Source organism: Polyodon spathula, chromosome 2, assembly GCF_017654505.1.
Source record: "Polyodon spathula isolate WHYD16114869_AA chromosome 2, ASM1765450v1, whole genome shotgun sequence".
Lineage (NCBI taxonomy): Eukaryota > Metazoa > Chordata > Actinopteri > Acipenseriformes > Polyodontidae > Polyodon > Polyodon spathula.
In genome coordinates this window covers 98,972,977-98,986,045 of record NC_054535.1, presented here as the reverse complement: position 1 = coordinate 98,986,045, position 13,069 = coordinate 98,972,977, and the positions used below count along the sequence as shown (strand labels likewise).

The 13,069-nt window shown below is 39.9% G+C and overlaps 1 protein-coding gene across 1 annotated transcript; it reads right to left on the bottom strand.

Moving 5' to 3' along the window:
• Nucleotides 1-4,042: 4,042 nt before the first annotated feature.
• Nucleotides 4,043-11,339, bottom strand: LOC121304974 (tubulin alpha-8 chain-like). The gene is made up of 3 exons (XM_041236438.1): nt 11,108-11,339; nt 6,782-6,930; nt 4,043-5,486 (listed from the first exon to the last, which is right to left on the bottom strand). The coding sequence occupies exons 1-3, from the start codon at nt 11,286-11,288 to the stop codon at nt 4,506-4,508; spliced, it is 1,311 nt and encodes a 436-aa protein (XP_041092372.1). The 5' UTR covers nt 11,289-11,339; the 3' UTR covers nt 4,043-4,505.
• Nucleotides 11,340-13,069: the final 1,730 nt, after the last annotated feature.

The following is a 13,069-nucleotide window of genomic DNA, read 5'->3' as shown; positions in this document are numbered from 1 at the left end:
TCTCCTGACTGTTTTCTTTGCATACTTCAATGGGATTCAAGGTGGGCTTTCTTGAGCAATGGCTTCCTTCTGGCCACCCTACCATACAGGGCAGATTTGTGGAGTGCTTGGGATATTTTTGTCATACAGGGTCATGGTGGTGCCATCATCTTCCACTTTTTAATAATCGTCTTGACCGTGCTCCAATGGATATTCAAGGCCTTTGATGTTTTTTTTATACCAATCCCCTGACCTGTGCCTTTCAACAACTTTGTCCTGGAGTTCTTTTGAAAGCGCATTTGTGCTCATGGTTGAGTCTTTACTTTGAAATGCACTACGCAGCAGAGGGAACCTACAGGAACTGCTGCATTTATCCTGAAATCACGTGAATCACTACAGTTTAACACAGGTGGAGGCCACTTAACTTGGTGTGTGATTTTGAAGGCTATTGGTTACTCCCGATCTAATTTAGGATTGCTATTACAAGGGGGGTGGACACTTATCCAACCAAGCTATTTCAGTTTTTATTAATTAATTTTCTACAAATTTCGAGAATATTTCTCACTTGGAAGTTGTGGGGTAGGATGTGTAGATCAATGAAAAAAAAAAAACTTTTAATGCATTTTAATTCCAGGCTATAAGGCAACAAAAGGTGAACATTTTCAAAGGGGGTGTAGACTTTCTATAGGCACTGTGTGTGTATATATATAGACACACACACACACAGACTTTTAACATAACCTAGAATAAACATACTGTGCCGAGCTCTCAACAGGATAAATGACACTGCAGATAAGGTATTCAACATGGCTAAGTGACTGTAATTTATTTCTGACCAGAACTCACTACCGTCTGGAGTCCCTGTCTGGGCCAGGACCATGCCTCCAAAATAACAATAACGGTACTTCCCCATTCCTCACACACTCTCCATATAACACAGACCACCAATCTCCCCCTCTCTCTCTTATCAGTCACACCGCAGATTAGGTAACCTCAGTTTCTCTTTCTGTTGCTCTGTCAGTCAATGTCGCTATCTGTCTCTCACACTGTCTCTCCCACTCTCGCAGCTCCCACTTGCATGCACACACACACACACACATTTCCCTTAGCCAGGTCGCTACAATATTTTTATAATGCTATGTGCATGGATTAAAGACGGTGCTATATCATTTTGTTCTGTAAGCATTATGACAGCCACCATGAAAGTTCTGTAGAGTAAAAAGATTTACTTGTTGTGTTAGTCATAATTTAATGATGGCATTCCATTAGTTATACATCACACCATGAGCCATTCATAAAGGAGACTTTTGGAATATGTATTCCGCAATTTAAAATGGTAGTTTTTATTTGTAATTATGCTTCACAGGAATGCTCTGTCTTATTTTGCTACCTGTATCTGCTAAACTGATAAATTGTGATGCAACCAAAAGCACCAGAGACTTTTTTTAAAAGTGCAGGAACCAAGGTCTGGTGTTGTGTCAAATAGTGTCGCACAATTGTAATAATAAAGGGATAATGTGCAAAATATTGTATAACTGTATTGATTTGATATTTAAATGGTTTTACTTTTTTTTTTTTTTTTTTAAGATCAGAGAACATTGTACTGCTGATTAGTGCATGTACTACTGTAGCGGAGAATACTGTCTCAGTTTACCTTCTAATGTGTGGAATCATGTGCTGAGGATGCAAAAATAGTTGTCACTATTATTATTTTTTACTACTTTTTATAAGTAAATCAAACTACTCACAAAGTAAGCATACACAGAGTATGACCGCAACTAAACATTGTGTGCCAGAGGTTCTGTGTCGTGCCAATTTCTGCACCTCATTGAATTTTGCATTACTTTGAGATATGCACATGCATCAGTGTTCCGTTGAATATTGTCTGTGATTACTTATGGTATTCATTTATTCATCACCATGGTTCGAATGTGAACTTTCAGTATTATAAACAAAATGTACTTTTTAGACATCAGAACATTATAAAAATGGTAATTTCCTCACATAGCGTTTCATTTTTCAAGTACTCATGAAACATTTCCAGAATACGCCAGGCAGCTACAGGACCGGCTTGACTTGGTGTAGTTTTGCTTGGGACCAGCTGCAGGCCGGCACCAGAAGCAGAACTATGACAGTCGAGTAAGTAGACACTTCAGGGCCAAGGAGTTAGTTTGGGTTTACAATCCCCGACAGAAACATGGTCGTTGCCCCAAACTGGATAGTGGTTGGCTGGGGTCCTTTCGGGTTCTGCAGTGGTTCGGAGAAGTGATTTAAAGGGTGCTGCTGCCCCCCACCCAGGACCACAAGTTGTTACTCCACCATGCTCACCACAGTGCTGCTGTAGACTGCCCCCCTCGAGGATAAGGAGGACTAAAGGGGGACGGGGGACGGGGGCGAGTCCGGGCGGAACGGTTGTGCGTAGCTGGGGTTTCCCCTCTGGGGCTGTTGTGGGGGACACCAAGCCTCAGCTCTGCAGAGCAAGGCATGCAACTCTTGTCACCCTGCCAGTTCTTGCCAGCGGGAATAAGAACCACCACCATGCATGCAAACCCCAATGTAAGTGAATAGTGGGGTGCATAAGATGCACATGGGTAGGGGACCAGTGCATGCCGGTGTCCGGTAGGACGGGCAGTGGTTCGAGATGAGTAGACATAAGCAGTACAAATCTGTATTGTGTGGGCTGGAGATGATGAGAAGGGAACGTCATTATTTCAGATTGTGTTATGGCTATTTTGTATAATGGCACTTTCATTTTTTTATTCTTTTAATAAACAGTTACAAGGACATGGCAGTTTCTGTTTTGGATGCTCCTTTATCGAATCTCCATTTGTAACCCCCTGGTCCTTTTTTTTTTTTTTTTTTTTCAGGTCGCAAAATTCCCTTGGGTCGACATTGGCAAGCCTGTCTGCATATTACATGCCTTTTAAACTGGGAATAATTCTGGTCACTCCTCTTTGCACTCTTTCTAGAGCAGCAATATCTTTTTTGTAGCAAGGATTGAAGTAGTTGTTGATTGCAAATAAGGGACAAGTTATTTTGACCTATCATCTATTGTAACCAGAAAAAAACACACACACACACACACACAAAAAAAAAAAACGCATATCATTGGTAACAGAAAAAAAAAAACACACAACACAACTTGTGTGTGACTAAATATAATATTTGCTTGAAACTTTTGGTCAGGGTACTCGAATTCATTTCCAGGGTCTTTAAAAGATGAAACGTGTGCCAATTTGTTATTCTCTCAAATTTTGTGCACAAATATGTTTACATTCCTGTTAGTGAGCATTTCTCCTTTGCCAAGATAATCCATCCACCCGACAGGTGTGGCACATCAAGGAGCCGATTAAACTGCATGATCATTTCACAGGGGCACCTTGTGCTGGGGACAATAATAGGTCACTCTAAAATGTGCAGTTTTGTCACACAACACAATGCCACAGATGTCTTGAGGGAGCGTGCAAGTGGCATGCTGACTGCAGGAATGTCCACCAGAGCTGTTGCCAGAGATTTGAATGTTCATTTCTCTACCATAAACCACCTCCAACGTTATTTTAGAGAATTTGACAGTACGTCCAACCGGCCTCACAACCGCAGACCATGCCAGCCCACATCCTGCTTCTTCACCTGCAGGATCGTCTGAGACCAGCCACCCGGACAGCTAATGAAACTGTGGGTTTGCACAACCGAAGAATTTCTGCACAAACTATCAGAAACAGTCTCAGAAGCTCATTTGCACGCTCGTCGTCCTCACCAGTGTCTTAACCTGACTGCAGTTCGGCATTGTAACAGACTTCAGTGGGCAAATGCTCACTTTCAATGGCCACTAGCATGCTGGAAAAGTGTGCTCTTCACACATGAATCCCGGTTTCAACTGAACCGGGCAGCATCGTGTGGGAAAACTGTTTGCTGATGTCAACGTTGTTATTACAGGCCACGGTGTTTAGTTGCCTAGTTGATGAACGAGATACCTCTGCACAACGTGACGTAAGTGGTTCACACACCAGTGTGGATATACTGAATTTAAAAAAAAAAAAAAAAAAAAAAACCCATGACCAGCAGATGCATATCTGTATTCCCAGTCAAATCCATAGATTAGGGGCTAATAAATTTATTTCAATTGACCAATTTCCTTATATGAACCGTAACTCACTAAAGTCTCTGAAATTGTTGCATGTTACGTTTATTTTTGTAAAGTGTATATAAAAATCTAAGCACTATATAGGAGACACTTTGAAATTGACTGGATTCACAGAATCAATTCTCTTTAGGGCAAACTGGATTTAAAAAAAAAAAAAAAAAATGCAATAAATGAGAATGCCCCCATGGTTGTGGTTGTAGGTACAATTCAAGAATGTGGGAGTAATATTGCAATTACAGCTGTACACACAGACTCAAAACAAGTGCTTGTACAATGCACACATTTATTAGGAATACAAACATGCAATTTGCATCGATTTAAATAATTGGATAATAGATTCTCATTAAATACGTATTTTTACATTGACAGAATTCTCAAAAGGTTAATATTCATCCTCATCTTCCTCATCCAACCCATCTGCAGAGTCAGCTCCCACTTCTTCATAATCCTTTTCCAAAGCAGCCATATCTTCCCTGGCCTCTGAAAACTCCCCTTCCTCCATACCTTCCCCCACATACCAGTGAACAAAGGCCCTCTTTGCATACATCAGGTCAAACTTGTGGTCCAGGCGGCTCCAGGCCTCTGCAATAGCCGTGGTGTTGCTCAGCATGCACACGGCCCGCTGGACCTTCGCTAGGTCTCCGCCGGGCACCACAGTGGGCGGCTGGTAATTGATACCCACCTTGAAGCCAGTGGGGCACCAGTCAACAAACTGGATTGAGCGCCGGGTTTTAATATCAGCAATGGCTGCATTCACATCCTTTGGTACCACATCCCCACGATACAGCAGACAGCAGGCCATGTATTTCCCACGCCTCGGGTCACACTTCACCATCTGGTTGGAGGGCTCAAAGCAGGCATTTGTGATCTCTGGCACAGACATCTGTTCATGGTAGGCTCTCTCAGCAGATATGATGGGAGCATAGGTGACCAAAGGGAAATGGATTCTGGGATAGGGAACCAGGTTGGTCTGGAATTCTGTTAGGTCAACATTCATGGCCCCGTCAAACCGTAGAGAGGCAGTAGTGGACGACACAATCTGAGCAATTAGGCGGTTTAGATTGGTGTAGGACGGACGCTCTACATCCAGGTTGCGGTTGCAGATATCAAATATGGCCTCGTTGTCTACCATAAAGGCACAGTCCGAATGCTCCAATGTGGTGTGGGTTGTCAGAATAGAATTGTAGGGTTCCACCACCGCAGTGGAAACACGTGGAGCAGGGTAGACTGCAAACTCAAGCTTGGACTTCTTCCCATAATCCACAGAGAGGCGTTCCATCAACAGGGATGTGAATCCAGACCCAGTACCACCGCCAAAGCTGTGGAAAACCAAGAATCCCTGAAGTCCTGTGCACTGGTCAGCCTGAAAGCAAAGAGATTTCAAAGTAATCAGAAAACGTGGATTAGCCTTTCATGCATACATTGCTACTACAATGAATACAATTAAAATGATTAAGTAGTGTGTATGGGTTAAATGTGACTTGTTTCAACCAATTCTACAGTTCTGGTAGCACCACTTAACCCTTTGCCACCGGACCATTTAATTTTATGCATTTTTGACAGTTGATGCACCCTGTGTTCTGTGATGTCTCGGCAATAAACTGTGTGGTAATCAAACCCGTCTTTCTAAAGACTTAAGTAAACCTAGGCCCTAGAAACCAAAAAAAAAAAACACGTTTCCCTCTTTAATGATAGACTTCAAGTCGTGTACAGGCAATGTGACTGGCAGCGCAGACTTTGAAGCAGTTACATAGGAAGCGAGATATGCCATGTAAAACACAGCACGAAGACATCTCATCTACAGCTGTGAAAGCAATTCATGAACTTTTAATTCAATAAGTGTTTCAATTCAATATGTAATACTGAATTATTTCTCTTTATACTCAAACTGACGAGCTGCCTGTGTGATGGAACAGTACATTTGCTTGCACTGACCAATAACCATTGCATTTTACATGCACAATTGGTTTGTATTTACTTTGTATTGCATGTATTGCTTTATCAGTTGGTTTATCACTTTTCTTCCGAATACTTTTTAAATGGTGTGGTCGCAACATGTACGTAGGCTACGTTATTCTGCTTTACATAGCTTGCTTTCATACTTGTTTTTAATTGTGGTTTTATTGAACCTTCTCTAATGTTTGCATGTAATAGTAATACAATTAGTGTTTGCATGCTAAAAATAAAAAGAATGTGCTTTTCATGCACTTTAAATGCAAGAAATACTTAAACTGCATTCACGTGTATGTATTTGTAGATTCAGCGTAAAAGGTTTTGCATGAGACTTTACACTTACGATATTTTGCTTATTCCAGCAAATTTCCATAAGAATACACTGTCTGGGGCATTTTTATATAGACTATGGTTCAGACAAACCCTTGTAGAATGTCAACAGTAAAAGATATTTGAAAACTTTTGAAATCCTCAGTTTCGCAACTAATATCCGGAATTTCTCTATCCAAGTTGGAAAGTGATCGATTAACAGTTAAATATTACACATGTTCATATCCAAATATGGGAATTCAGATTAGGTGGCAAAGGGAAAACAACCCCCCCCAAAAAAAAAAAAAAAAAAAAAAAACACACAAATTGATGGGTCAAAAACACTGCAAATATGGGTTCTATATTTCAAGTTAAGTAGGAGAAACAGCCACTTGCCAGTTTCCGAATTCTGTCCATTACGGGATCAATGGTCTCCTTCCCAATAGTGTAGTGGCCACGTGCATAGTTATTGGCAGCATCCTCCTTCCCAGTGATCATCTGTTCTGGGTGGTAGAGCTGGCGGTATGTACCATTCCTGACCTCATCTGGAAAGAGAACAGTTTAGATGATATTGCCTCAATGGCCATGAAAAGTCAAAGTTTTTAAAAGGCATCATTTAAAACAGGGGTATATCCAATAACCAATGGTCATTCCATGACAAAAACAAAAATGCAGTTCAGAAGAAAAAATAATTCTGGTCCAATAGGGTCAAGACTTGCAACAGGTACATGCCTCCGACTGTGGTCCACTGTATTCCTTCCATTTCACTTATTATAAATGCAACTGGAGTTGCTTTTTCACATAAACAGTTTTAATTGCTCATCATCCTACGTCACCAACTAGTTTCATGAGTCTACCTCTCCTTTCTCAAGTGCACCATCGCACAAACCTGCTGCACTGAAAAGGACTCATTCCCAACATAGGCTTGTTGCTAAGGAGTGACATCACTGTCCTGTGCTTTCTGCTACAGCTAGTCAGCTAAAAACATTAAGGCAGTTTCTAGTCAACATTGCCCTAAACATGGATAGGTTTATTAGCAAAAGTGAAAATGAAAAGTTGTGAAAGACTAATTATTGTGTGTAACTGACAATCAGGGCAAGCCATGCCATCTGCTTTACTCATGTTCTGTCAGTATACAAAACATACAATATTGAGACATTTTGAAACTCAATTCTGTAAGAATTATAGTGGGCCATACATTAGATTCAACAGTTTCTGGATATGTAGCCCATGGTAAGTGTGGCTAGTCACTTTGTTAGAGGGATAACAAGTCTAGAAAAGAGGCAGTTGAAGGGGTAAGGACAACCACCTTCAAGCAAGTGCAACACTATCTGAAAGTGTGACTTGCAAACAGATTTCATGAGCCAATAGTACCTGATGTCTCAAATGTGAAACAAAGGCATGACTTTATACAATGGACTAGAAGTAGAATTGTTAGCTATAAAAATTGCTTTAAAAAAAAAAAAAAGTCAATCCTGACCAACCGTTGACCTAGGTTTTCAGCATTGGTAAGAGGAGTTCATGGTCATTTACACTGAACAAAAATACACAACATGAAGTGTTGGTTCCACGTTTCATGAGCTGAAAAAGATTCCAGAAATTTGCACAAAAAATGCGTTTACATTTGTTAGTGAGCATTTCTCCTTTGCCAAGATAATCCAGCCACCTGACAGGTGTGGCATATCAAAGAGCCGATTAAACTGCATGATCATTACACAGGGGCACCTTGTGCTGGGGACAATAGGCCACTCTAAAATGTGCAGTTTTGTCACACAACACAATGCCACAGATGGCTCATGTTTTGAGGGAGCGTGCAATTGGCATGCTGACTGCAGGAATGTCCACCAGAGCAGTTGCCAGAGAATTGTTCATTTCTCTACCGTAAGCCCTCTCCAACGTAGTTTTAGAGAATTTGGCAGGAAGTCCAAACGGCCTCACAACCGCAGACCTCCTGTAACCACGCCAGCCCAGGACCTCCACATCCGGCTTCTGTACCTGCAGTATCATCTGACCAGCCACTTTGACAGCTGACGAAACTGTGGGTTTGCACAACCGAAGAATTTCTGCACAAACTATCAGAAACCGTCTCGGGGAAGCTCATCTGCATGCTCATCCTCACCAGGGTCTTGACCTGACTGTAGTTCAGAGTCGTAACAGACTTCAGTGGGCAAATGCTCACCTCCGATGGCCACTGGCATGCTGGAGAAGTGTGCTCTTCACGGATGAATCCCAGTTTCAACTGTACCGGGCAGATGGCAGACAGCGTGTATGGCGTCATGTGGGCGAGCAGTTTGCTGATAAACATTGTGAACAGAGTGCCCCATGGTGACGGTGGGGTTATGGCATGGGCAGGTATAAGCTACGGACAACGAACAATTGCATTTTATCGATGGCAATTTGAATGCACAGAGATACCGTGACGAGATCCTGAGGCCCATTGTCATGCTAGTCATCCGCCGCCATCACCTCATGTTTCAGCATGATAATGCACAGCCCCATGTCACAAGGATCTGTACACAATTCCTGGAAGATGAAAATGTCCCAGTTCTTCCATAGCCTGCATACTCACCAGACATGTCACCCATTGAGCACATTTGGGATGCTCTGGATCGACGTGCATGACAGAGTGTTCCAGTTCCCACCAATATCCAACAATTTCGCACAGCCATTAGAGTGGTACAATATTCCACAGGCCACAAGCAATAGCCTGATCAACTATGCAAAGGAGATGTCACGCTACATGAGGCAAAATGGTGGTCACACCAGATACTGGTTTTCTGATCCATGCCCCTACCTTTTTTCTCTCTGACCAACAGATGCATATCCGTTTTCCCAGTCATGTGAAATCCATATATTATGGCCTAATGAATTTATTTCAGTTGACCGATTTCCTTATATGAACTAGCTCAGTAAAATCTTTAAAATTGTTGCATTTATATTTTTGTTCAGTATAGATGTACATTCCTCCAAAGGGGGCAACAACTGATGCAGTTTTTTTGATTGTATAATTGAGAAATCCATGCACCCTTGGGGGGAAATCAGGGCAGTATATCTGGCTAGAGAGAAATGCTGGGTATCTTAAAACATGCTATGAAGTGTTCAAAGCCCTTCAGATTCTACATGTGGGCTTTAAATATAAAATTTCAGAAAAGACTGGAGTGACTTGTTCCAAAATTGTTAGTCAGTTTTATGGAAAAGGGGGCAGGGGTTTATTTCACAGCAAACAAAACATGGTCTTCCTGTAACTTTATATGTTAAGCAGAGACTGACATTTTCATGTTGTTTTGTTGGGTCCCACCTCCCAATTTAAAAGAAAAATAGTATTTTTAGATTCCTAGTGCAATTGCCAAAAAAAAAAAAAAAAAAAAAAAAAAAAAAAAAAAAAAAAAAAACAAAAAACAAAACCCATGACACTGAACAAGTCTAGGTAAAATTAGTAAAACATTAAGGCTGGGAAGCAAACTGCATTACTTCTGACCAGATCAGGCTGAAAACATTTGCCTTGAACAATGATGAGCACTAAGTTTGGTGTAAATCGGATGTGGTAGGGTATTAAATCTAACATTTTGGGGGGTTATTTGTCATGAATGAACCCAGTAGTATATGCATATTGTATAGAGTGGGCAAAATGTCTGCAATTGTTAATATGAAATCTCACAGAAGAATGTACAATAGCCACTTATCATACAGTGGTAAACGGGACTATGTTAATTTTAATGTTGCTTCATTTCCAGTGGATATAAGCTATCAGATAGACATGAAAACAGCGGCATGAAGTAATTTTTTTAAGTGCAGAGAAACCATCGGAATACACAAAATGAACATTGCACAGGAATGATGGCAAAAATCCATGGTGGTGTCTGCCACAAATGACATTGTTAGTAAATATTAGAAAATCATCACAGCACATTTTGCCTTGCACAGATTTCCTCGCGAGAATTTGCACAAAAGTTTCTAAAGAATGGCAATATGTGGGACAGTAGGGATTAATACTAGAACAGGAGTGCTTCACATTTCACTGGCCCAATTTGCAAATTAAACATAGTATAGGGATTCATTTTATTTTGTTGTGATCCAAGTATATATAGAAGGACTAATTCGGGTTGCCAACTGGCCTCACAGTTCTGACAAGACAAGTCAAATTTTTCAACTTGCCTCTCAAACTGCAGTCATTTATTTATTGCGTGAACTGTTGCAAAAGGGATTTGTTTTGCTTATCAGCTACCAAAAAAAAAAAACACACACACCTGTCTGGGGATGGAAATTACTTCCTGCAAGGACAGTTTCCATCAGACCTCTACAGCTTACTGAGTTGCTGCATTTGTCTGAATGGGGCAGGACTGTGTGAATTAGGAAGTCATTAAATAAATATGAAGCTTAAAACAAGAGGGGGAATGCAAAGTTCTACAGACTTGCACTACTGAGATACTTGTAATTTTATATGATCAGGAGTAATACAATCAACATGTGTTATTATGCTCTCCAAATAATCACCACCACATTAAACACATTTACTGAAGCCCTGATGCACTTCACACCCACTGGATTTAATAGACTTGTGGTTCAGGAGGTGAATTAAACCAGGCCTGTCTTATACCTTGTTTCCATGGACAGCCAACTCAAGTGCATCCAAAAAAACCCACATGCCATTTTCATAGCAGTTCCCCCCCCCCCCTGCTTTTAACCATATGAGGCTGCAAAACAAATGACAAATCTCCTTACCAATGACTGTGGGCTCCAGGTCTACAAACACAGCTCTGGGTACATGCTTTCCTGATCCAGTCTCACTGAAGAAGGTCCCAAAGGAGGAGTCCGCTATGGCAGGACTATTTGGCTCAGCAACAGTTCCATCAGGCAGGATGCCATGTTCCAGACAGTACAGTTCCCAGCAGCCATTGCCCATCTGGACTCCAGCTTGGCCAATATGGACAGAAATGCACTCCCTCTGGAGAGAAGCAAGATCAGGGGTCAATGCAAGTTTAGTTATGGAGGGGTTCAATATTTAGTTCAATATTCAACAACGTTGTTCCTTTTACCAAACCATATACAACAAAATAAATAAAATATTAAAATGTGTGCGTTTGGTCAGACCAATGCGTTTCTGAGTTTACATAGATGATACGATAACTATAGACAAGCACATAGTGCAAAGTTCCACCATTACGTTTCAAATACCTATCGATCGATCACAAAAAAAAACGTGACGGCAAAGAATCAAACTGTTACTGGCACGTGTATATGTGTGTAATATATATATATATATATATATATATATATATATATATATATATATATATATATATATATCTCCTAGCCCACGTCTTACCATTGTTTTTTATTTAATTTTTTTCTTCCAAAACTGTTTGTGGCCCGCTCCTAACACGTATAGGTAACAACTTTGAGCTCTAATCTCGCGGTTTAAATAGCTGTTGCGTGCGTGGAATTATTAAACACACCTGAGTGAGTGCAGGGTTATTTGCAATGATTTAAAGACACAGTTGCTGTTTTTTTGTTGTTTGTTTTGTTTTTTACAAAGGCGTTAAAGGCTACGGTATATTTTCTGAAATTAATAATGTAATTTTAACGATAAAAACTAACAGTGTTGTGCCTATCTGCAACGAAGTTGTTTCTTGCGTTTCTTAACCGTTAACATTGGTTTATTAGGGTTGTCTTAAATATAGGTTTGTATTGTATTGTTTTTACAGTTAAACAATTATTTTAATCTACACATGTAACGGTAGTGTACATCACAATAGATACAAATAAACACTCTTACTGAGATTAAATAAACTATTGGGAAAACGGGGGCAAAGTAAAATTGTCAATTAACAAATATATACAAATTACTGTATATTCAACAAAGAAATACGTTTAAAAGTGCGTATATAATTAATGTTTTAAAATTATAGTCGAATACACGATCAAAATCCATATCGTAAGTAAAATTATCTATTCATACTTAAATTTAATTATAGTTATAGCAGTTTACTAGTGCCATTAAAAAAGTCAGAATTTCTGATACAAATGAGGAGATAGCCTTTAGCTTTTTCTTAAACTACCCAAAAGTTGTAATGTGCATTAGGGGCTTATTGTACAGGCTTTTAAACACTGAACTTTATTAAAATGTGAAAATATATATATATATCTATATATATATATATATATATATATATATATATATATATATATATATATATATATATATATATATATATATATATATATACACACACACACACACACACACACACACACACACACACACACACATATACAATGGCTTGAAAAAGTGTTCAGACCCCTGACCAATTCTCTCATATTACTGAATTACAATCAATTATTGTAAGGTGACATTGGTTTTATTTTGGGAAATATTTTTAAGAAAAATAAAAAACTGAAATATCTTGCTTGCATATGTATTCAACCCACACACATTAATATTTGGTAGAGCCACCTTTCGCTGCAATAACAGCTTTAAGTCTTTTGGAGTAAGTATGTACAAGCTTTGCACACAGTGTCGGAGTGATTTTGGCCCATTCTTCTTGGCAGATTTGCTCTGGTTGTTCAGGTTGGTTGGACGACGCTTGTGGACTGCAATTTTCAAATAGTGCCGCAGATTCTCACTGGGATTGAGATCAGGACTTTGACTAGGCCACTGTAGGACATTCACCTTTTTGTTCTTGA